This window comes from Coturnix japonica, chromosome 4, assembly GCF_054131305.1.
Source record: "Coturnix japonica strain WE chromosome 4, WE-NBRP24, whole genome shotgun sequence".
Taxonomy (NCBI): Eukaryota; Metazoa; Chordata; class Aves; order Galliformes; family Phasianidae; genus Coturnix; species Coturnix japonica.
The window spans coordinates 36,723,152-36,749,894 of record NC_140666.1 but is presented as its reverse complement, the minus strand read 5'-3'; the positions used below and the strand labels follow the sequence as shown (position 1 = coordinate 36,749,894).

The following is a 26,743-nucleotide window of genomic DNA, read 5'->3' as shown; positions in this document are numbered from 1 at the left end:
TCTTTGAACACATTTATTAATATTTCACTGTGTTCCAGTGACTCTCATTTTGACACAGATTTAAAGCAGCTATAGTCTAAGTAGATTAATAGGTTAATATAGTTTAAGAATTAACATGACAGGTTAATTGAAAACACATTGTAAGATGCCTGTCGGAGGACATCTTTTATTCACTTTGCTGATATAGATTGTTTATTTTGTACAAGCTTTAAAATAAATAACACAGCACAGTACTGCATCACTAGTACCTCTTTTTTTTTGGTATTAATCTGTGCTTAAGTGCCAAATGCTGATGCTCTTTTGTATGGTTTCTTCCTATTTTTGAGTACTGAAGTGCTATAAATATGAATTGCCCAGCTGATGCCATGACTTATGTTACAATAAGTAAATAACATATTGATGTGTAACAAAACATTTTCCGAAATAAGCCTGAATAAAAATACCAATGACAACATGAAAAATGTAGTGGTGTGTGGAATATATCCACCACACAAACAGAAGTTGGAAGACAAATGGGCAGAGAGAAAATATACACAGATTCCACTTAGATGTCTCCAGAAGAATTCCATAGTGATAATTCTTGGTTACAATCAGGTAAGAAGATAGTGATATACCAGTTAGACACCGGATAGTTTCTACTTGGTTCAGAAGAGCAAACTACCTTTATGGCTCATGTCTTTTTTGTTTTTGATTTATACTCAACATACCTCTGAGACAGAATTGCCATCCAGTAAATCTCAGTTCACAAAGCATCACAGCTGTAGTCTGTCAACTCTAGAGATAGCTATGAGGGCGTACACTTCTGAATTGATGATGGAACGCTCGTTAGGTTTCTTGTAGAAACAACTTTGTCATGATATTTATTTTCCTGATTGATTCTGAAGTGGTGTCAGAGTCCTTAGGTTTCAGTTTATGCTGTCTTTATGGCTGCTTCGATCTGTGTTGTGATTGTTTAATTCTTGATTTTTCCACTGAATGCTTGTTCCATTCATGGGCACTGAAGTTGCTAAACTTTTTGATTGGGAGCAGCAGCAACAAAGACATGACTGAAAATTTGAAGAAAATAAATTTATCACAAATCTGTCAGCTCTATGAACACTACCAACATTATTTTTTACTTCAGAATGAACAGAGGATTCTTGTTAAAGCGAGAGATAGGTGCACGTGTGCAAAGTTTTTACCCTTGGACTGCAAATGGTTTATAAGGCACAAAGTTACACATAGGCCTGGCCTAGGTTTCTGATTTAATAAAAGCTTTCATAGCAAGCACTGTAAAAGTTAGGTGGTTGTTTTTTTCCCCCTCTTGCTCACTGCAATTCAAACAAAATGTAAGGGTCGGGGAGGAGGGAGAGCGTGTCTATCTTGCTGATTTTTCACATGTGAAGACTGTGTTAAACTTATTTACTGATTTAGCATTTCAGATAAAGTGGACAGTTTCCTCTTTCAGTTTGACATGTCTGCAACATGACCTGCTAGCGGGCAGTTTATACAACTTATTCGTTTGCATGCCTCTCCTCCTAGGTGAGGAACAAACAGATCATAACCGAGTGATTTAATACTGTTTATCAACTGGACATAGTATCAGAAAGATCTTACCTGAAAACAGTTTTTAAACTTCTTGCTCACAAAATAGAGTGCTATTGGGTTTATACAAGAGTTCATAGTTGCCAAGTTGATGCTGATGTAATCCAGTGGCAGCAAAAAACTAGAAAACAAAAAAGTAAAACTTATAAATTCTTCATATGCATAGAAGCATAAATGTTTTTGTGTTTACAATCTCTTCCACCACAGAAATGAATTCTTTCTCACCTCTCTTAATCTTTTACAATAAGATACCTACAATGAACACTCTCATAGAAGTTCAAAAAGCCCCAGGAAAGAGATTACAATGACAATATATATATAGTATTTATTGTAGTATGCTATGCCGTTAAGACATCCACCTGAAAATGGATGTAGTTGAAAAACTGTGAAGTAGCATGCACAGCGGCATTTCTTACATAATCTTCAAATGTATGACATTAAATATTTTGGCTATAAGTAACTGGTTGTTAGAAAAAAATACAGTACCTGAGCAGTTCACATCTGCCGGGATCTCTTTCATTGTATACCATTTTCTTCAAAATTCGGCTCAAATGAAGAGGGAACCAGCAAAGAGCAAATATCACTACTAAACAGAAAACTGTCTTTGCAACTTCTCGACGCTAGAAAAATAAGTAAAGATAACTATGACTTTGTACTTAGTTCATACTGGTAAGAGTTTGTAGTGGTGTTAGCAGCCAAGTTACATTGTTTAGGTAAGCATGCAAGGATTCCCAAAGTGCAGATTTCAGACCACCTGGTGTTCCTGATTTTTATTTTTTTTTTTTAATTGGGCTCCTGTTTTTAACTCTGGCAGTCCGCTATAGAAACTGCACTGAAACTGGCATGGCTGGATTACACCAAGCATTGTCAGGGCATAGTAGTTGTTAGCCTAGCAGTATCCACTGCTGAGCAGTCCTACACCGTACAGCTTTCCCAGCCTTTCTTATTCCTCTATATTTGGCTACTTTTTTTGGCAATCTTTCAGATAAATCTCTATCTTTAAAAACATACATACCCTCTAGGAAACAGAAATCACTCTTATTTGAAAAACCACTTTCTCGTAACCCTTGATGTGAGGTAATTTGTAAACTCAAGGCACCCAACTCAATTGTCAATAATGATTCTATCATACGATGTATCTAGTCAGGATGTCCATGATAGATTATTTTATATTTAGTAAGCAACCTGTTACATGAAAGGATATGGCAGAGTATTATAAATTTATTGTTATCCTTGCAATGTGATCTTGACGTTCTTACATAGTATTTCTACAAGCAAAATTATAGATATGTCTATGTTACAGCTTAGCCTCAATACTTAGGAAAGTTATATTTGAAAGTCGTGTAAAATATCCATTAAGATTTACTGATGTATTAGTGGATTTTGGACGATGTTTAGCAGTGTTCTTTGGTAGGTGTGGATTTGATAAAGAGAACTAAATAGGAGTAAGAATACCAACTCTGGAACTGACATTGTAGTGTGGCAGGCATAAGCATTTCAAGGTTGTCATTAAAAAACTTAAATGTATGAGCAAGTCTCATTAGGCACTATTATTGCTTTTTCTTTCTTAAAATAGCAGTTGTTATCAAAATAGAAGGACCATGACTAGAAATGAATGTGGACAAGACTGAAGTAAGGAAGAAGGGCAAAAAGTAACAAAGGGACAAGTATTGGTAAATGGAGGCATAAATTCATCCTCCAGGATCCAGTCCGAGTTGCTTGCTGGCGCTGCTTATTAAGTTGTGAAGGTTGGGGGAGGATTCCCCTGAACATACAATTGTCCTTCTAATGGGTAGAGTAGTCTGTGTGGCCTCAGGATGGTCTGGATTGCAAGTCCTGGGGTCTGATGAGGGGGGAAAAAGTGGAAAATCTGTGGAAGGAAAGGATCCTTCTGGTCTGCCCTGCTCTGAAATGTGGCAGCAGACAAGTAGTCTCTGAGATAGCTCTCTCAGTTAGAGAGAGAACTGCTGTGGGGAATCATATTTGTAAATGTGGAATTTGGAAGAAAGTGGAATTTGAAGGGCTGACATTAATATTATACCCTGTTGTCTGACTAACTGCAGAGGAAAAGCTACAGATTGTTTTTTAAATTTCAGTTAGGAATGAAACATCAGACAGCACTGCAAAAACATTATAGTGAGAACTGATGGTTCTGTGAGTGACTTTGTGATCACTTGTTTATACTAGTCTCCAATTGCGCTTTTCAAAGCAGTGAAGCTACAGCAGTGGTAAGTGCAACAGTGCAGTAAGACAAAAATATCTATATTCTAAACCAAGTTATTCTAGAGTGGCTTTTCATATGCACCTAAAATTGCATATCAAAGTATGCTAAAGTAGGGAGGACTCATGAAGTGAATAAGGAGGCAAAATTTTTTTTACTTTCAAATCTTTGAAGTTAGATTTCAAAGCATTTAGCCAGTAGTAATTTAAGATTAAACTACAGGAGAACACAACCATCACACTTTCTTAAGAAAAGTAATACACCAATTACTTTCTTGAGCTGCCTTTATTATCTCCATATGTTATGATTTAGTCTCTTGTTCCAGGATAGACTGAATACCTTAACAACAGAACTAACCTACATCCTCACTTCCTATTTCTGTAATTTAATGTATTTAGACACATAAACATTTCTCAGTTAACCCAAAGACAGAAGAATATCATTTTCAAGCACTGGTAGTCCTAATATTTACCTGCTTAAGGTGTTCACTGAGAGCGATTCTCAAGTTGCTGTTCCTTCTATTTAACATTTCACAAGTCATTAGCGTATAGAAGATGGCAGTACATGCCAGTGGCATGCAGAAATAGAAACCAAACAGCCACCAATCCTTTGCATCTTTGTAAAACTGTGGATAAGGTAAAGAGAATAGAAGGTATTTTCATATGATTCAGTAGAAAGTACCACAAAGATATGGGAAATGGAAAGTTAGTATGCTTGTATGTGTCTGTAAACAGCCCTAAAAAACATTCAGTAGGATCTACTTTCAACCAACATCAAAATGTGAACTGTGGCATTTTAACATTTATTTTACCTCAGTGACAATCTGCCTGTACTGTTGTTGCAACCTGTCTTGTATTAGAAGAAATGAATTTTGATTGTGTTTTTTGAAGATTTATTCAAGAAAAGGTGTTCAGCTCCAACTTCAGTATGATGTGCAAGCCAAAATGTAGACACTCAGTCTGAGATAACAAATGTCTCTAAACGCCTGTCTCAGGAAATACCATTTACCTCTGCAGCTTCTGTTCTTTATTCCAAAAAAGGAAAATTCAAAATGCCTTGTAACTTTAGCCACCTTTCCTTATCAGCGAAAGGGTTGGTAGTTGGTTTGTTTATATGTAGGGCTGATAGGAGCCTCTTCATAGGTGTTTGTCTGATATATGCAAAGCTTAGGACTGGTGTCTTTTATTGGTATGGTTACTTTTAACCCTTTACGTTCCTTCCATACCATTTGACTTTTGTGATAGGACCCTGAAGGAACTGATAGAGCTATACTTTCCTGTGTAATTTAAATGTTAGCTGTGGTTTAAGTTAGTATTTCCCATACTAAATATACTATATTTGAAAAAATATTTAAAATTATTATTTTCTGTAGGCAGCGATATCTTCAGGCTAAAGACAACATTCTATCTTATTTCTTAAACTTCATGCACAGCCAAAATTGTGAACTGAAATTCACATTGACATGACATTTTAAAGACTTCCTGTCTCTATATTATTAGTCACTGAGATGGATATGTATAAAAGGGAACCTTCTTTCTCCTAATCTTTCCTCAAGCTTGTTTATTCCTAGCGGATGTGCTCTTGTAACAATCATGGTTCCCACACCAAATGTCAAAATGCTAACAACTGAGGATTATACAGATCCTGTTTGAAGAAGACATTTTGTTTACATTTAAAACTGAACAGCACTAAACTTTGAAAGATGGAGGAAACAAATGCAATGCAATAGACTAGCATTTACTAGTGTTCATTTCTTAATCTGCTTTAGTTACACCAGAGAGTTGATTTACTGAAGAAAAAGAAAATGGCTTTTATTTTTCGCCCTCTAAACCCAACAGTTAGCTGCTTACTGAGCCTGCTAGTTTAGAGAATGCCGCTGGTATCTGGGCCACAGCCCCACCCAGAGGCATCCTGAACTGTGCTCATTAGCTTGTTTCCTCCGCCTTAGTGTAATCTCATCCCTGCATGAGGAGGGGCTGCAGTCTAATGCATAGTTACACACTCCTCTAGGGCTGCATTTTCCTGGCTGGGGTCTGAGCTTCTGCCAGCAGAAAAGCAGAGAGCAAAATGCCTCATATTTTAAGAGTTTGTACTGAGGAGAAATGTAATTACCACTCCTTCTGCAGAGAAAAGGATTACAAATACATGGAGCAATTGCCTGTTCTGTGGAAAATTCCTATGGGTCAGATTAGAAGCACATTGGTTGGACGGCACAATAAAATGTATACTGTGTGAATCCACACTATATTTAAAAGGGAAACGTTTTGTCATTTGTTAACCAGCTTTCATGAGTATTGCGTGTCAGTCAATGCATTCACAGTCCTATTTCACAACCCTGACCAGTACACAAATTCTGTACGAAAACCTGACTTTGTGAAGTTACAAATCCTACACAAAAATGTCTGCAAATGATTAATTATGGAATCTGACTTTCTCAAAGCTTACATCAAAGCACAAAACTGGGTTGATTTAAGAGAAGTAGACATTCTTTTGTTTGTCTTGAAAGCCCACATGGAACTAGTTTTCTACAGGAAATGTGCATTTTAAACAAGTTTCCTAGTGCACTCAGCCTCTAGGGAATCATGGTCTAGCATGAACCTTTCAAGTCCTTCAAGAATAAACTTGAATAAATTCTTGTATTCTTTAAACTTGAATAAATTCTCGTATTAAAAATAAAAGTTAATCATAAACCCTTCCCTAAGCTTAGTAATTGCTTTTTTTCATGTTTGTGTTAGTGAATATATTTAAAGTTAAAATATTTCTATTTTAATCTTGTTTGTACTCGCAATACACTGAAACACGGTGTTCTTTTTGACCAATGCATCCAACATTTATTCTCAGCATTAACCTGAATGCTGATCTATATCTTTAAAAATCAAATTGGTATGGAGAGATTTAGATATTTGAATTATTCTGAGCAAATAAAAGATGCTAATTCCTGCCAACATACAAAACAAACCAAGCCATTCTACTAACTATGCTAAGAACAGAAAAATAATCATTACTGTGCCTGTGGGAGACCTGAACTACTGTGCTTTGGAGAAACAGGATGAGAAAAACGTAAAACATTTTTCTCAGGGAGACAGGAAGTACTGATTGTCCAACCACAGCTGCAGAGAAAAGACTTACTGCAGTATGCATTTTTAAATCATACTTCTAACTACCTATAAACTATGCTGTCAGTATAGTTGAGAAATATACTGTAAGTTCTGGGCAGTTTCGCTTCTTCTTCACCTTTATTATTTCCACTAAAGATTTGCTTTTCTCTTGTTTCTGACTGCCATCTCTGCAGCCTGTGTAGCCCTGCCAATGTTGACGTTATTCCATTGACAAACACAATCCATGCACCCTTTTTATTTTATACATATCCTCACTTCATTTGCCTCACCCTTCTCAGTTCTAACCCGAGCCATGTGAGATTACATTGGATCTAACCCAAGATCTGATAAAAGTAGAAGTATTGGACACTTGAAGACAGAAAACAGTTTTCTGTCATTAAAAATTCTGGGGCAAGAAAAGTGTGGAGTTTCCTTCAGGATCTTGAATTACCTACAACAAAACAGAAGAAATCCTTTTTTTTCTACTTTTTTTTTTTTTTTTTTTAATTAATTTGTGAATGATGGATGGCCCTTCATTGGGTTCACAAGGAAAAATATGTTTCTTTTCCTTTTTCACAGGATAAGACCAAGCACAAAATCACCATCCCTCTGTGCAGTAAAGATTAGTCAACTCTGTAGTGACTACTCACCTGACTTGCTTTGAACAAGCTAATGTGGGTATTTGCAACTGAAAAAGTGCAGTAGCACAGCAGCTGAGGGTTATGAAATTTGCCAAAGAATACTGGTGTGTACTCAGGCATTTCTCTTTGAGTTGCACTGCTTAGGTGACAGCTAACAGTGCCATCACTACCTAGGTTGGACATATGAGTCTGTCAATTTCATAACCATAACTTCTGATAAATGAAGGGATTGTTCTCTGAATTTGCACAATTGTTTTAAATAGGAAAAATTAAGTTAGAGCTTTGAAGTGTTATACCTAGAAACACAAGACCTCTTAGGGCTGTGACTACCCTCGTGATTGTTCTATAATCAGGCCCAAATTGCAGATTTCTTTATTAAGAATACCTAGCAATGAATAATGTTGTAAAGTCACATTTGGTACTTACTAAGTGAAAGTAGAGACTGCTACCTGTACGTTAAAGTTCTTCTTTGCACCAATATATATTAGATTACATTTTGCATCTTAACAGATTAATTAAGTGTATCTTAAGTGTCTAATTTTTATACAGTGGATTCAAAAAGGAGAGGAAAGGATATTACTTACCAACATAAATTTATTTGTAGGGTTGAGCATGCAAGTAACATAACTTTCATCCTTGTATCTGAAAGGTACCACAGCAAAACCAATGGCTTCTGGAATAGCCAGGATGAAAGACAGAAGCCAAATGGAGAAAATTTCAATAGCAGTGATCATAGGGATTCCAATTCCCTGAACACGGCTCCAGGACGCAACTGCTCTATACCTGCGAGAGACAGACATTAATTTACAACGTTTAATCTCTTCCTCAAATTTAAATGTCTTGCTTCATTTTGATACATGAAGTAAAATCCTAAAGCTGACATCTTAGCTTTGTATTGCTTGCTCTTCTTGCCTGCTCCAAGGACTCTACCAGCTTGTCAAGCCACCCAGGACACCCAGTAGAGCACATCATTGGGTGGATAGTAGAGAGCTGGATGCAGTAATTAGGCTAAGGCAATTGATTGTATGGCATTCTGCTGTACGGACTGTGCTTATGGTTACTAATTCAAGTAGGAAAGGTTTGTAAGGACAGACTGTATTTTGTACTAGCTCAAGTGATTGTAACAACAGGAAAAAAAGTTCGTTGTAACGCAGTAGCTGTTATTAAAATATATGAAGCAACTATATTCTTCAGCTACATCAACTTTAACAGCAGTGCTGTCTAAAGTGGTCGGCTTGGCATGTGGTGAAATACTGTGAAAATACTCTTCATCATGTGAAAATGTATTTATTTACACTATTTAGTGTTAAAAATACTGTTTTTATTAGGTATATTCTCTTTTGGCCTTAGATTACAACAGAGTTATCAGAAAGGTAATGCAGGGGCTGAGATTTCTGCCAAAATGAAGAGCATGGCTAAGGGTGCCCATGCCAAAAGTAGCAATTTCCTCCACAACTTTATCCCCTAGATACAAGTTGCTGTTTAAAAAACAAACAAACAAAACTGGAATTACTGAAACCTGCTTTGCTTCATGAATGCAACTCATAGCTTGAAACTCAGATAAAAATAGTTTCAAATACAGCAAATGCACTTACAGCATTTCTCCTTTTTCCTCTTCCCCTTTTTACCTTCCCTGTCCCTCATATGCTAGATTCTTGTTACAGGCTGCAGCTTTCCCCTCCTTCAGGGAACAGGAACAGGGAACCTGCTGGTCTTTCTCTTCTCTGCCTGTTTTCAAGGATCTTGTAGGAATTTATTGGCTTTGAAACCTCAACCTCTCTGTCAGCTCTGATCAAAAGCTTCAAAAATTATTGAGAGTAGACTGAGAGGAATGTAATACAGAGTACATACCAGTCCATAAATTAAATTTTCAGTAGCAAATTTGATTGTTATCGTTACCCATAGCTGTAGCAAACAAGTTACTTAGCATTTCCAGAAATTTAGCAAAGATAACTATCTAAAAGTTGTGGAAAGAACAAACATTGGTTTTCTTTTTGAAATAATCTGAAAAGTATTTTGGAGCATGTGCATTGTAATTGGCAATGTAACAATTTCTAAACTGTATTTTGTTTTCACAGGGTAAAAGCACTTCTCATTTTGAATTACAATGCTACACAGGCTTCTAGTAGAACTAGTGTTTAGCTGAGAAGGTTATGATTGCAGGAAGTCAGAGTGTTGACATGGGCTCAAGGATGGCAAGGGTTTAAGGAAAAGAATAGTTGAGAACTCTAGATTAAGATGCTCTGTACTGAGAATGGCTGGAGTTTGAACTTCTGAAATGGAAGTAGTGAAGACCTTCTGATGGGATAAAACTGTTGAAGTATGTAGAACTTAGGCTTCTGATTTCAGTAAAAAATTGTTATTAAAGGCAACCATACCTCTCCTATAATCAGAACACTAGAATAGAATTGTAGACTCACATATATGGCATTTCTCCTGATTCCCTGTATCAAACCCTCCCTCCATGTTAAAATGGTTGCAGTAAGCAGATGAGAAACCTTGGCTTTGATAGTTGTAGCAATATCATACATAGCACAGTCACAGGTGCACTAGGAACTGGTTCTGAGTGCAACATTTTAATTGAAGGGTATTTATAAAGATTTTGAACATACTGAAGCAAACTAATGTATTGTGGAGTTGCAAATTAAAAATGAAAACCTCTAGATGTATTCTTATCTCCTAAAAGATCTCAGGAGGGAGACAAGTTTACTCATGTAGAAGAAGCCCATGAGAATTTGCAGTTTGCTCTTTACTAACTGGCAACCTTGCAATCAGTTCAGTCAGCTACGGAAGTGCATGGTACTATTTCAAATAAGAAATAAATTTGTGCTTTGTTGCCTGTGCAACTATGTAAGTGAATACCAAGAAGCTGTAAATCATGAATCTAATTCTTTCCTTTCTTGCACTGTCTTTTATACATCTTCACTTCCAGTTACGTCTGCTTTGAACAGGAGATCAGTGTGCACAGCAGCAAGGATCTGGATCATACATTTTGTCTTTTTTTTTTTTTTTTTTCAGTTCACATTTCAAATAACTATCAAATGAGGAATTACTGACTGGAAAATGTTATGAATGGTTTCACCTAAAGGATAAGAAGCTTACTAATTAGATCAGAATTTCCTGAATATGTATTAGCCTGCAATTACTTGGTCTCTGCTCATTGCTCTAAGAGCGATTTGAAAAATAGTGGTAGTAAAATGTTTCAAGTGGGTGTTCTGTAAGTTTTATTATTTGCATAATCTTTGTCTAGGCACAAAGATCCCATAATTAGGAATGGGAAAATACTGCAGGGTTTATTTCCCTCACATTAAAAAAAAAAATAACATTGGATGTCTGCCAGGGAACTGAAATAAATTTAATTCCTCAATCTAAAATCTACGTTCATGTTTTATCTTTTCTGTTTGTTTTCTTTTTCTTTCCAACCATGTCTAAAGTGTTCAGCTCTTTTCCATGTCATTTCCTTTTCCAGGTTTAGTGCTGTGGCTTCTTTTTTTTTTTGTTTTGTTTTCTGCTGCTCATTCGTGTGCTGTCAACTTCAGTACACTGTGCCCTTCAGTTGCTCTCTCCCCTCTGTTTCCTCTCTTTTTTCCTATTCTTATCTATTTATTCCAGCTTGCTTTCACAGATTCTTCAGGCCATACTGCTACTTGTATTCAAAGACACACAGTATTTAAGGGCAAGGGATTATTGCATCACAAAATTTCTATACATAAAACTACTCTAAAGGTTAGCATTTTATGCTTCTGCTGATACCAATCTATTCCTCTTTGCTGCGAGAGATTACAGCAGTTCCTCATTCTAAACACACCTCACTGTGTGTTGACTGCAGTATAAGTTAATAATAAAATAATAATTAAATTAAAATTAGGAGTCATTAATATATTGATATTAATCTAATAACTCTTAATAAAGCTTATACTGCTTTGTTTTGATAATGCAATCTTGTCTATCTAATACACTCACTGGAAGTTGGTCCAGATGAAAGCAACTAAGCCGAGTGTCCTATGAATTTTCTAGGCAAAAGAAGCAAGAGTGCCTATTTATGACATGATATCCATATCTTCACTCTTCTTAAAACCATCTTCTCATCAAAATTGTTATGTCTGAGAAATAAGCAAAAGTAAAAGTTCAGGAAGGAAAATATTCTTTCTCCACATCGTAGTCAGGGACTGTTTAGAAATAGAGTCAAACTGTCACCATCCTCATGACCCAGAGTTTAAAAATGCCTGAGAGGCATTTGAAATAAATGTGAGCTTCCTCTGAAGGGTGATGACTCTTTTGGTATTTTCTGTCAGCCTCTTGAGACCATGTGTAAGTGGACATTGTTCCCCTTGGGAATGCACAATTAAAATTTAACACACTGTCAGGGCAAGCCATTCTGTGCAAGGGGGAACTAATAATGAGTAGAGTTTCACTATGGCATGCAGTTAACAAGGGGACCAGTCCCTTTCGAAAAGAACAGACATCTTCTTGTAAATCAAGGCTGTGGTGTACAAAGGAGAGTTAGGGATTTAGACAGGCATAAACAATTACCAAAGCTATGGAGCTCTGAATTCATTATAGCAAGTGACTCCATCTATTTCTAACCCGCAGAATGCAGTCCCATACATAAGCACTTAAACTAGCTGTAAATGATGTACTTTTCAGGAGCTTTTCTATGGAAAAAAAAATTCAACAACAAAAAAAAAAGAGCTAGCCCATAGACCAGGAACAGTCCCACTGTGACAGCTCGCAAGTCCCTATTTACTCATTTTCTGTATTAAAATAATAAATAGCTGATGTACAATTTTGTGTTCTGACAGTGCTTGATACACCAGTGCCTAACATAGTTTGCTTAAGGTGCTTTCAGATCCTACTTTAATGTCAGTTTAACCCAGATTCAATTTGGGTTAGCCAGCACAAGACACTAGCTACACATACCTGTTTTCTAACATGCATACACTGTGGCGCGTACTGCAGTTGTACCAGCTGATAAATAATATGTCCTTGGTGAAGCGTGTAATTAAGAGGAGGAAATAAAGCATTCTGAGTCTGATCACATACAAAATTTTATACTCAAATAGAAATAGTGTTTGGTTCTTCTAAGGATTAGCTTACTTATATATTTGCTTGCAAAAAGACATTCATATATAAAAAAATAGCTTCGCTGAGTTCCAATTAATAAAAATGTATGTAGTTATAGGACTACAGCTAGTGAAACTGCATTGCTGAGAATTCTGTGAACAAACTGTAAGTTTCATATATGATTGATCTAGAATAGTCTTTGGCATTGTATTTTCTACCGAGCAGACGTTGTTTGAGAAGAATTCTTTTTACAGTTTTCAGACTTACTGAAGAAACAGAGCACTTAGTTGAGGAGTTTGTTTCTACTGAACTAATGAGTTCATTTAATAAGTTACTAATGTAATAAGGAACTATATTTTGGGTATAGATACTACTCAGTACTTGTTTATTGCAAACCTTGTACATCACATTTTCATATACAATTAATCTAACTTTTTTCAATTTTCATTTATCTTTGCATCACTATCTTAATGCACAGAGTGGATTTGGATAGAGATTTAACAGAAGTGAATTTTACTTCTGCTACTGCTTAACATGTACACATAAAAAAAGCACAAAGTAATAATTAGCTGTTGTTCTCCCATACTATTTATGTACCTTCTTGGACACTTTTGAACAAAACATTAATTTTCAAAATACCAACGTCAAACTATCAGAGCACATTTCTGATAAATTTTTCAATAAATTTGATTGGTTTTATGAGTCATAAACACTGTAATTGTAGTATATAGCTAATGAGTTGAAGAATTATTTTTAAGACCAAAGCTTATGATCCTGCTCAGATATGAAACAGTGTATCACATGACTACTGACTCAAATCCCAATTATAATTTATTATAATTTGAACTACAGGTGTGGTGTTATAGCCAGGATATCAAAAAGCAGTATGTAGACTATAGTATAATCACTGAGAATGTGCAGAGTGCTCCCAGTTACAGGAAAACTGTAAGAGGAAGAACAATGTCAGTCCAAAACGTGAAATATACCATACCTGTCCACACTAAGTGCACAGAGATTAAGGACTGTGATTCCCACTGATGCCTTCTGTATAAAGGGAAGGAATTTGCAAAGAAACTGCCCAAATTCAGAATCTCCAAAAGGCCACTTCTGAGCCAGGAGCTGAAGAAAAGATAAAAAATAATCAGAATATTTGAACAATAGCTTAGCAAGTATGTAACAAGTGTAATTCTTTCTTGTCTTATACATTATCATTTTAATCTTGAGTTTTTCATACCTCAAAGATATCTTTAGTACCAAGTGAGTCTGGAAAATATCTGCTGCTGTAGAAGCACAGAGGGTGAAAATTAAAGCTTAGTGCTGACCTTCTACACTTGTATTGTTAAAAGATCTTTTGTTGATGTGCTTCATCCACTAGTATTTGATACTGAAAACCTAACTCGACCCCATCATAAATGATTGCAGTTACCACATCCCAGAACCAAGCATTCAAAGCATAATTCATAGTTCTTAATAAAATACCTCAGAGCTAAATTCCCATGCTTGCATGCAAGTAGATTCTTGTCATTGTAAATGTGTTGCTGTGTAAGTCATGTCAGTATTCACTGCCAGATTGCGTGTGGAGAAGATAGTGCACATAAACAATTAGTTCCATATTACAGTCTAAAGGACTAGCATCATACACGTGGTAACAGAAAGGCATCTATTTGGAAAGATGTGAATGGGTCACTAGGGTTTAGATCAGTATTATTTTTTCTTGCATACTGAGAACTCTCCTTCTTCAAAGAGAGCTGAGAATGTTATTTGACATCAATACCAGTGCAGACAGAATAGGACCATCTTTGCAATGGTATTCCAGTTTAGGCCAGTTGTATTTAACAAAAGCAAATCTCCTTGTGCCAGAGGATAGTTAATGGATCAATAGAATTGAAGATTTTGCGATTGTCACAACCTTCTGTAATGAATGTAATGAGATTATGTCAGCAAGCTGTTGAACTGTTCTTCTGGATTATCTGTACAGACTGAGTGAAATACATTGAAAGCTCTGGTAGAATTATCTTCTGGATGAATTGGCAACAATAGAATTAATGCTTTTGAGGTGTGTTGTTGCTTTTTGATGGAAAATCTTGCATGAATCTTTAGTTTATGTCAGGGGCTGCAGAAAAACTGTTTGAGAAATAAAGACCAGACTGAACCCAAAGTGGATCTCCAATCAGTTGTGGTCAAATGGAATTTCAGCTTCACTTTCTGAACAGTTAGTGATCATATGGTATCTGGGTTTGATTAAAATCTGGATAGTTTTCAGGAACCACCTAATGAAAGCTAAGTGGCGTTGCCAAGGAAAGAGGTTCTAGCAGAATTATCGATTTTATCAGTTGTTAAATAGAGCCCCAAAAGTGATTTATCATTATAAATCACAATCTATGTGGTAACAGAAAAACAGCCCCCAATTTGTGTGCGCTGTCTGCGTCAGTAGCAAATCATCAGCAATAAAAATGAACAAGCACTTTGTACTGACTGTGAAACTGGTACTATAAAGCAAATATTATCTTCAAAAAGAGAAGTGTTGTACTTGAAAAAGGTTCACTTAGCTATTACTCCCTCACAGGGAAGCTTTAACACAGTTTCAACATGTACACATCTTCCCTGAACCCCAGGAAGCTCTCCTTTTTTAAGATGAAAAGTTTTTTATTCCTTTTGTTTCTTATACTTTTCCAGTAATTGAAGTACCGTCAGTACCAAATCATTAGACATTCTTTTCAAGTTGATTTTAATCAAAATCACTAGGATCAGGATCAAGTTGCTTGATTTTTAGGATTAACTTTGTAATCATTTCCATGCGTATCCTCCATTATCATTCCACATCAGCTATGCATTCATTACTTCCCTTTGGATCAGGTGCCAGCTTTTTTCTTCTGTAGATATTTTTAGTCAGCGGTTTTCTAATTTTGCATCAACACAAGTCCGTTGCCCTCTCTTCTACTCTAGCAGAATGTGGAAATTTGAGAGGGAAGTAGCACATTCATTTTGAACAAAAAGTTTGAGCCAGAAATTTACTTGAATCAGTTCTGGTTTACTCAGATACAGTACCAGGACTACTTGCTCCACTCTTCCAGTGCTTTTGCATGTTTTAATTTGCAAACAAAATGGAGGTAAAATTTTAGCAGATTACATTTTCCCTCAAGCCATGAGGATTGGAGGAATCGGGCTGATTATGCCAACTTGTATCCTAGTTCTCAATGACTTGGTCAAATGGATTCTGCTTTTGCAACCCGACTCAAAGAATCTCAGAGTTTTCAAAATAAGACTTGCAGCAAAGGAAGTGCACTTTTTCCCTTGTGTATTTGCAGCCTAAGAGTATTTCATAAGGTTCAACTGTGGAGCAATTCCTGTACCAGAAAAGAATACAGTCAACATCATATTTTTACACCGAAATCAGAACCGAAATTTCAAGGTTCTAAAGAATTAAAAAACAACAACAACATCAAAAAAAAAAAACACTCAACGTAGTGACCAGAAAGCTGCAGCTTCCTTGTGTATCCCCGCTTTCCTGCTCCTTTTTATGGCCTCTCTGCCCCAATGCTGCAGCTCGGAACAAACAAGACAGCAGTGCTGAGAACATTCCTTAGCAGTGATTTTTAAATGTCACTCAGCTGATTTTATTCTACTGCTGTTGCTATTTTCTAACCCCCATTAGCATGCTAGATGATGTACAAAACATAGATGAAGTCCCACTGTGCATCCCTAGCAATTTATGTATAGTCTAAAAGAGAATGTTATAATCTAACCGCATGAGCATTTATCAGTACATGCTCATATGCATCCAGTGTTTATCTAATTCTATGCTGATACTGTGTGTTTAAAGGCAGTTGATGACCCTGAAACTCAGCCCAAAATAGATGGGCTGAGTTGGATGCTGGATGTGAAATGACTCCTTAAAACCTGCTTTGGTTCAACAACTGCGTTTTAAGATGTCCTCTCTCTTTGCCACACGGCACTGAGGTTAAAAGCAAAGGTTTTAGTATATCTGCCTCTTTCTGCTCTAATTACATCTTACTGCTCTAGAATCTTCCTCCTCTTCCTATATCTGCTTGGCATCATTGCTGTGCAGACACACAAGATCTGTTTCCCGAAAACTTCTTGCCCCTGTGCTGGATACTCTCCTGAATTTTGTGAGCTGTAGGTGCTTAGTGATTCTGATGGCACAACTCTGGCAGTCAAGTTTCAGCTGTGTCTTCAGCACGACAAATAGAAATATCCTTTTTTATTCCCTGATTTGTATTCAGTTTGTGCAGTGATGGATACAGAGTCCAGAACTGCAGATTTCTGACTGTTTACATAACTTCTAGTTGCATAAGCTACCATCATCTTCTAACTGTGGAGTAGGAGTTATAAAATCAGTATATTACAGGGTGATTTCCTTTCCCTGCAACATGGCATAGAATGAAATATGAGTCATATCACATGGGATTTTGTCATGTTTCCTGTAGGAAATGTTGAGCTGTGCTAGTGCATCTCTGTCTTAAATTGTCACCTACAGTTGCGTATGTCTGTTTTAAGGCAAGGGCCTTGAAGACAGGTACCTTTAAGGTACTTGCTCTTTCAGCTGGAGTTCAGGTGGAATCTGGCTGCACACAGAAGCATCCAAGAGGATACTGACTTAACTACATTAAGTGACAAAAGATGGTAATTCTGACTGAAGTGTTCCTGTCTCCAACGTGCAAGACTTATTGATTAGAAAGAAGTGTTTTTCTTGTAGCATTTTGGTTGTGATATTTTGATTTAGTGACTTAGCCAGGACCCTTTCTATTCCTATGAAACTTCACAACACAAGAATTCATCCTTTCAAATCTTTTTCTTCCTACAAATCCTGTACCCTTAAGAGAATTGCACTGCAGGATGACATGTCTATTTTTGCCTTAGTACCCACAAACTGTTGCACACTCCAGATATATGCCTCAGCTCTGCTCCACCACTTTGCATGTGAGAGCTGTAAGGGTGAACAAGAGAGATTACTGCCTATCTCTTAAGTATTCCCACTATTTGCTTTTCCCACTGCTCGGGTGAAAGTCCTCAACTTTGGAAAGGCATTGAGTTTAGGAAAATAAGTGGAAAACAGGACAAACCTTGGTAGTGCACTAACACTGAGAATATCAAGGTGATTCAATAGGTTCAGGCTTCTGCTGACTTTGGTATCAATTAGTATTTTGCTTACACCTAAATGATGAAGACACACTGCATCTCTTCTGCTACTCTTTGCAGGAAATACATGCTTAATTTTGGTACAGCCAATAGCTATCTTATTTCCAATTTCTAAGGGGTTTCAAGATGGACTGTTTCTTTTGGAAGGAAGAAAGATTTTGTGGGGATGCAGGAGTAACTTCAAAGACATTCTTTCCTCTATTGCCCTATTACAGCTTATTCTACCACTTAGCTCAGCTGAGTGAAAATGGGCAAAGTCATTTTCTCTCACTTAGGCATCTGGGGAATGTATAGTTTTTACACAAGTTCTTACACCTTGAAGAGGTCCTGAAAAAAAAAAAAGCCTTGATTTTGAACAAGAATTTTCTGTTTCACTTAACAGGTGAAAACCATAAATCCTACGTTGTATATTCTCTTTAAGATTTTTATATTTATTACAAAAATCTTCTTAGCAGCAAAGCATTCCAGAAAACTCTAGACACCTCCCCTGTGATGCTTTGCTGCTTACAGAGTTTATTCTTTTTTCTGGTTGTTCTGTAGTGATGGCAAACTTCACATCCTCTTAATTACACTGTTTCTCAAGCTGTGCTCCTCCTCTTCAGGAAAATGAACTGCAAGTTGTGCTTGTGTGCATAGTAGTTTGCTATGGGCTTGTCCTTACACTGCTTCGGCACAAAACTATAACTACTGTGGATGTCACTTGCTCAGTTAGTATACAGAATCCCTCCTGCTATGCTTGGTGTCAATGGTGTCAATGGTTTATGGGCTGGAATGGTTTATGATGTAGAATACCAATAACCAAAAATCATAAAACTGTAACACTTGGTTATCAGCCTTGTTTGTGTCTAATATTCTGTCAGTGAAAGCAATCAGATAGGCCAGATAACTTGTGATCTAGAAGAGGTGATTGATGCTTCTGCATTTGCTCTGATGTTGAAAAGTGTTCATGAGTAAAAAAGCCTCAACTAAGTCTTCCTTTATGGAAGAGAAAATGTCTGAAAATGTCTGCTTACTGACAGGTAACTTTTACATTTTACTTCATAATGTTCCAGGTGAACCACTCAGATTTAGAAGCCATTGACAGTAAACATAAACTTGAGTAAGAAAATGTAGTTTACTAAAGAAAGCACTACTGTCATGAGCTGTTTGACAGGTGGACTCATGCTTTCTTTTCTGAGTAGATGTCTTTTCTATTATACTGGTAAAATATTTAAGGAAAAGTGTGTAAAAATGAAACAGGTTAAAACTGGCTTGTTTGTTTCATTTACTTTTCTATAATATGATGACTTAAGGAGTTAAGAATATTAAGATTTATGATGATAAAATTAACATAAATCTGCTGTAGTGTCTTTCTCAAGAAACAGAATTCATTTAAACAGATACATATATGTTTTTGTTGTTTTCTTTTTTTCAAAAAAAAAATGCAAATGGAGACCACTCAAAGCTTCTCAGTAACATCTTTAATGCTGAGCTTTGACATTCCAGAAATGAGAATCTGAACCTAGAATATTTCTAGCTTAATGAGCTCAGGAAACTTTCTGTTTCAGAAGCAAGAGAAATTTTTCTATGGAGAGAAGCTGCTGTTCTTGCTCCTGCTCCTGCTAAACTAGCCAGTGCTAAACAGGCAGCAGCAGCTATAAGGGCTTTCCAATGCTCTAGAGTACAACCAAGTCAACAGTGGTGCTATGGATGAATGTTCTGCTCTTCCTGCCTATATATTGTAAAGTGTCATACGTGAAGTCCAAACTTATCTTCTGCAAGTGTGTGTGTGGCAGTGATGGGTAATGTGGGTGACGCAGCAGCTTTCAGGGACATACTATATCACCTGATTCTAGAAAAGGAGGTATGAAATTCTCTCTTCAGTGCCTTAACCTTACCTCTACAGCACCACAAAGCATTGTTGTTCCCAGTCTTCTTTTCACTGAAAATACATAATTCTCACTGATTTGGAGGCTTCATGATTTGATATGGTGACTATCAGAGATTTGCATGTTTTGCATTAAGAGAAAACTATTTGGGTCCAGGTGCTGTAAGTGTGGTTGAAAATGAAATTCTGTTAGAATGAGTGGTTCAGTACATTAGGGTTGGATTTATAATTGGCATCTTTCTAGTATCATTCTAGCTCATTTGTTACAAATTTTAATATTGATTTGATCCTGTAAGTGACTATACTAGAGGTAATTAAGCCTGATGGAACTTTAATATATTCAGAATATCTTCAAAGGAGGCTAGTGAATATTACTAACATCTCAATCCATTTAACAAATTGCTAAGGGGAATCCACCACATAATTACAGTAATTGGAGAAAGTAAGTGGGAATTCTGGAGTCTACTGTACAGTAAAGAAAGGATAAAAACATCAAAAATCTGTGGCCATATCTGTAACTGACATCAATTATGTAATTTCTTTGTTTTTTCTTTCTTTTTCCTTTTTCTTTTTTTTTTAATGTCACATCATTGTTAATCATGGAAGTGCATAACAGAATCATGGACTCATTCCTCCTGGGACCTTAAATTTTCCAATTACTATAATTTGTTAACTGCTTCTTTCTAAAGATCTGTAAAATACATCTGAGTATCAGTAAAATTAACAATTTATCTTCTGAAAGTTTTTTGGTTTTTTTTGTTTTTTTTGTTGGTTTTTTTTTTTGTTTGTTTGGTTTTTTTTGGAGTAATTAAAGCTACCTTATGATTCAGGAAAGTAATTATACTTATTTCTGATTTTACATTGCAATTATGCTGTCTTACAAGCTTTTGTACTGTAGAATCTGGCCATCTTAATACTGTATGATTGGTCATTTTAACATGCAAATGAATGCTTGCTTTACTCTGATTCTGATTTTAAAGCTGTTTTGTCCTCCTCAGAAGGAAGATCAGACTTATAAGGTTTTAAGTGTGTGACTTAAGTGTGTATTTATATAGGATATTTGTTTAGAACATAAATTTATGAGAACATGAGGCTGACTCTGCAGCTAAAAGATTGTTTAAAATAACTAACTGATTATATAAAACACTTTTAACATCTAAGCTTTAAAACAACAGGAAAAGTACTTGTTTTCCTTCACTAGCTGTCACTGACACCTTCAGATGATTATAATATTTTTAGTATCCATCATTTATATTGTCACTCAACAAGGGGAACTAGAAGGTGTCACAGATTTTAAGATCTCTTGAGATACAAATACAAAAGACACCTAATGGAATTTAAAATTAACTTTAAACATAGGTAGTCATATTTCTGAATGGGTAATTTGAAAATTGCCCTGTAAATAATAATTTCCAAGCAGAAGTAATAGCACTCACTGTATATACTACAAACACGCCCATGGTTCAGAACACGTGCATCTAACCTTATACAACAAGGTGGCTGCACATGAGAATTTTTAAGTAAATAATTTTGGAGGGTCAAGTGCTCTAAACTACTAAAAGCTACGTTTATGCTGTCATCATGATTTTAATTCTGAGTTGTAGCGTGTAAGAGTTGACATTGATGTCAGAGATCTGCAATTTCATCTGCAGCCTTTAATTATCAAATACTTCCTTGCAGTCCAGAAAGATATTTTGTTATAGTCTATGGTCATGTTCAATAGCACAGTTCATCATGCACGTTATAGCAAGGTTAGTGAACTTCCAGAACACAAAGACTGTCAGAAGGTGAACTGTAAAAATGTATTTCAAAATAATAAAAAGAGTTAAAAATATATAGTTTGTTGCTTTTAACTAAGCTCCTTAAGAATTTTCAGAAGACTATGAAAAGGCAATTCTGAAAGGCAAAATTAATTTCATATTTCTAGTTCTCTTTCACTGTGAAGATACAACAGAGCTCTGGAAAGGTTAGAAAAGACTCTGTAGTAAGAATACCTATTCTTTCCCAAAATTAGCTTGGAAAAAACACATGCCATATTTTCCTTTAATTTTCTTATCAAACATTCCAAAGAAACTAGGACAATGCCCTAGCAAGTACCTATAAAGACAGCAATGCAGTACAGGAGATGTAGTCCAAGTTACAAATCCAATTTAGTGCTGAGAATGAAAATATGGAAAAACCCAATCTCATGTCTCATTAAGCATCACGTAGCTATGGAAGACAAAGGGTAATCTGAAATCAAGCAGAGGCCAATCATATGCATTACCTTGTTATTGTAAAATATTTTTTTTCTGCTATCTTATCATTAAATTAAACATTGTATTTTCCAGATGGGACACTGGAACGTAGAAAGTAACATTTCCATTAAATTATGTTCATGATGATTATCAGTCTTTTTCCCATTTTTAAATTCAGAAGTTTAAAGATTTATCTGTAATTTATACTACTGTTGGATCAGAATCAGGTAGTGCATGTTACTGTAGATTATATGCCTCTCTAGAAATTAAATGTATGTAGGTATACATATTTTTAATTCATTAATTATTTCAAGCTGTTATGATCTTGCTGTATCAATGCCTGTGTTATAATGCAGGTCAAGTTACTATGTCAATAGATCACTGGTGTGTGTTTCTTTTCAATTTAAGAATCCAATTTGAAACCATGGAACACAACTTAATCTAAATTTATGCATTAACTTGTTTTGTTTAAAATGTATGTACCTAAAAGTTAAGTTTCAGTAATCTTTAAATGCCAAAATGTGAGGAATAATCTTTCTCATTATGCTACTTAATGTTATGTTTACTATCAGAAATGCCTTAAGTGTTTACTGATCAACCATCAGCTTGATTGCATAATCCACAAGGATACAGATAGAAGTATACAAAATTATTTGAAGATTTTCTAAAACAAGATAATATCAGTGAGATAGATATAGTCATAAAGGACTTCATTACATTCCTTCAAGCCTGTCCTGGAATCTTATAATCATTAAGATTGGAAAATACATCTAAGATCATTTAGTCCAACTGTCCATCTACCACTGATATCGCCCACTAAACCATGTTCCTTAGTACCACAACTAAATGCTTCTTGAATACTTGCAGGAACAGTGATTCCACCACCTCCCTGGCCAGGCTGTTCCAGTGCCTGACCCCTCTTCTGAAGAAGTTTTTCCTATTCATGCAAGTTACGTTAGTAAACATATATTGCATTAGAAAAAGCACTACCTTATGGCTTTGTTTGATTAAAATGGAAAATAAAATTTAAAAAGAGACAGAACAACTGGGACAGAACTGCTGAACTTACTTTATACTTTGAGAAAACCAGATGAAATTTGATTCTTCCAAAATGTTCTGTGATACAATTAACCTTGCTAGCCCTGAAATAACTTCAAAAATCTGTTTTTTATGGGTGTTGAATTAAAACCTTAATTCACAGCGTAACTGACATAATGTCTCTCCGCAGCCATAACATGAATCTTGCTGATCACAGGGTATTTTCTGTCAAAACATAAAGTAAGGATAGGCTATTCCAAAAATAGCAACTAGCCTCACACTGTATGTCCATAAAGTAGGAGAACAGTTCATAAAAAGTCTACTCTCACAATTTGTTTTGTTAGCTACAGCAGTTAGAATACACGAAAAACTACTTGATATAGCGTAAATATAGTTAGGAGCTATGTATTTCAAAGAAGAGGTTAGACCTGAGAGCAAGAACTCTGTTGTAGAATGGAAGTGAGTTGTGTTTTTTCTTAAGTGAACTATTCATTGACAAAGGAGTACTACTTAGACAGAGAAGTAACCATAGAGAACTAGTGTACTCGTAAGGAAACTGCAGTTAAAAGGTATTGTTGTTGCATCCTACCTTGTACACAATGATAGGAATATCAATGACAATATAGATAAGGTCTCCTAGTGCCAGACTGGCTATCAGTGCATTCGGGCCATTCCTCATACACTTGTTCTGGTAAATGATCCTCAGCAGAGTTGCATTCCCAACCATTCCAACGATGAAAATAGCACAAGATACCACTGTGTTAATGTATTTAAAAGTTTCAGCAATCTTAGTCTGCTGGGAGCATTTGACAGTTTGGTTGGATACCAGGGGCCGTCTAGTGGTGGGGAGTACGCTGGATTCAATCCCTGAGGAAGTGGGAAGGTTGTTTCCCACATCACTCCAATTGGTAACGCATCTGTCACAGCTGTCACAGAGGACATATCCCAAAAGCAGCAGCAGCAAAGAAATTCGTAAATACAAGGCTTCCATCACGAAGTCCCAAATGAGCAATAAGTCAGTGAGACAGGTTTTTTTCAGTATCTCAGTGAAATACTTAGCACTTTTTCACCTGCAGAGAAAAACAATAAAAGAAACAAACAAAAAAAAAAAAAAAAAAAAAAAGGAAACACATCAATACACCAAGTAGGGTAACACATCCTATTTCTCATTTAGAAAGAAGGGTATTTGTGCACTTTCTATAACACAAGTATGTAAACACTTGTTCATCATCATCGTGTTACTCCGAAGTCTAGATTGCCCCCATTTGTTCATTCTCTAACAAGACACAAAGACAAATGAGATCCTGCAGAATCCTCTTAGTTGGAGACAATTTGTATATGAAGGTACAAAATATGGTGGGTGAAGCTCTGTTTTAAAATACAGTCTCGCAAGAAAAGCATATCATCAAAGGGAGGCCTTGGAAGCTGTTCTAGGGTATTTTAAACCAAATTAAAGGTTATTATTTTGTCAATTAAAAGGTGAGGTACCAGTGCTGTATTAATACTTATAGGCACCATATTTGTTTTTGTTGGTTTTTTTTTTTTTAGTATTTTTTATATTTTGCAATAATTAGGCTTCATGGGCTTTTTTCCCCCCAACTTTATAATTACCCAGATTTCAGAAGACTGAAAATACATATATTTAAGATCAAAATTTGCACTGTATCCAAAGTCCAAAGACATTAGGAGGAAGACTTTCACAGTCTCAGGACATTTGACCAGGAAAGGCCCTTAAAACTGCTTGTGTCAATGTACTGAGATAAAGAAAAGCCTCTGGTTCCTGAATAATGTCACTGTAGCTCATGTTGCAGTCCTTATCAGGGGTTAAGTTAATTATAAAAAAATTATGCTCTTCCAAAGATAAAAAAATACTTGGTTTAATGTTCTAAGTGATAACTCGTGACATTTCCAGATAGGAAAGGAAGCATCACAGCGTTCCTTCCTGGTATAACTGCCTGTGTGTATCTCCAGAGCCGCTGGCTCCTGCTGCAGGGGGCAGATAGAACCTTCTGTGAAACCTCCTGTGGAGGTACAAGCCAAGGAAGTCACTCTAAAATCCATTTCCTTGAAATCTTGATCTAACTTAGGATGAGGTTTCCTTAGGTGGTTTGTGTCAGTGTTGCCAAATGAAGAGTAGAAAGTATTTATAACTTTCTGATTTCTAGAGACTCACATGAAGGATTTGGGAGGATCCTTTAAATGAATCCTAATTGCACTCCCTATGGAGCTATTAACTCAGTTTATAATAAAACAAAACAATATACAACAGAAAAACCATGGCAGACAACTCACTGATAGAAGCTCTGGACACAGCCACACTGTGAATATTTATTGTGTGATCTGTAAAAGTGTGTGCATGGCTATATGCAGCTTCTGCAATGCTAATGCATATTTCTGCCCGGTATGTAGAGCCCTATCCCTCACAGACCAGTAATCCAAATTGAGTCTTCTGTCTTGGTGCATTTGAGATGGCCAGCTGACCAACTGTGAGTACCTGTGCACTTGCTTTCAAAGTTTTATATACTAAACAGCAAATCTTTCTTTGTTAAACGTCTGTTACAGTGATAGTGCAGGGCAGTCAGCAAACATCAGCAGGATGGAAGTGTTTTTGCTTTAGGATTCTAAATCATATCAAAAATAGCAGGCAACTTTTTTTTTACCACAACTCTTTTCAGGCAAATATTTACATCATCCATAGTGACTATAGCTCCCACACACAGTTTTAGTCATAATATAGTATACTCCTTATTTAATGATGCTTCCCTGTGACAACTTAATATGCACATGCCATATGGACATGGTGGTAGCACGGTAATCACACAGGCAGCATGCAAAGCTAGGAACAAAACTGCCAGTTGCCACCTCTTCCCTCTCAGCAGAAACTTACCCATAAGAAGCAAAATTAAAATTGTGTTATAATTATTTCTAACGATATATTCCTGTGGATTCCTGACAAATCCACAGTGTGTGTATTATTACAGTGCATAGCAACAGCCCGCGACCTGCCTCATGTAGTTAACATGTTAACCTTACTAGTTACAACTTAGAACAAGTTAACCTTACTAACTTTCAGCAATACTGTATTTTCCTTCTTCCGCACGGTGTGAGGCGGTGCGGCAGACCTGCAGGCCACGTGTATGTGCTGTCCCTGTGCTCAGTTACAAAGTATGGGCTCGGGGACATATGGGTATGGGCTCGAAGCTCCCCGCGCCTAGAATGGCAATGAGGGCATACTGTTGGAAGTGAAAGCGTTCCGAGTGTTAAAGAAGAGCTAGAACGTGAACAGCACTTTGTGTGCCCCAAAGGCGGCTGAGGTGGAAACAAGATCTAATAAACCAAAGCACGAAAGCTGTGAAAGAAGCAGCGCCGACAAAGTGAGTTTCTCTGGGTTGTCTCCCAGCGGCACAGCGAGCGCTCCTCGCTGCCGGGCTGCTGTGTTAGCAGTTCTCCCGCTAACACAAAAGACTGTCCCTCCACCCGCACCACCACCGGGGATCCATCCTCACCCCACCCTCCAGTCGCTCCGTGCCCCGCCATTACCTGGCGCGCTGCGGGCTGCGCCCCGCGGCCGGCTCCGCGCACTCAGCCCAGCCGTGCGGCCGGCCCCGGCTCCGCGCTCATGCTGCGGCTGCCCCCGCTGCCGAGATTTCCTCCGAGATCTTTTCCTGGGATAGTCTGGGCAGATCCTTCTGCCCGCCGCTCACTGGGTGGGATAGAAAATCTCCACCTCCGCTGAATCAGTAACGGAAAGACGGACTGAAGGCTGAGCGTCCTCTCCGTTCTGCCCCCTCCCCCAATTAAAACAAGCCTGCAGCCCGATCCGAGCCCCTGCC

At 36.8% G+C, this 26,743-nt stretch overlaps 1 protein-coding gene across 2 annotated transcripts; it reads right to left on the bottom strand.

Moving 5' to 3' along the window:
* EDNRA (endothelin receptor type A) lies at positions 1-26,709 on the bottom strand. 2 transcript variants are annotated; one of them, XM_015861153.3, is made up of 8 exons: positions 26,451-26,709; positions 23,500-23,980; positions 13,600-13,727; positions 8,129-8,327; positions 4,278-4,430; positions 2,071-2,204; positions 1,597-1,705; positions 1-1,046 (listed from the first exon to the last, which is right to left on the bottom strand). In XM_015861153.3, the coding sequence occupies exons 2-8, from the start codon at positions 23,899-23,901 to the stop codon at positions 906-908; spliced, it is 1,266 nt and encodes a 421-aa protein (XP_015716639.1). In that variant the 5' UTR covers positions 23,902-23,980; positions 26,451-26,709; the 3' UTR covers positions 1-905. The 2 variants fall into 2 exon arrangements, with proteins under 2 accessions (XP_015716639.1, XP_085401112.1); XM_085544986.1 differs by lacking the exon at positions 13,600-13,727.
* Positions 26,710-26,743: the final 34 nt, after the last annotated feature.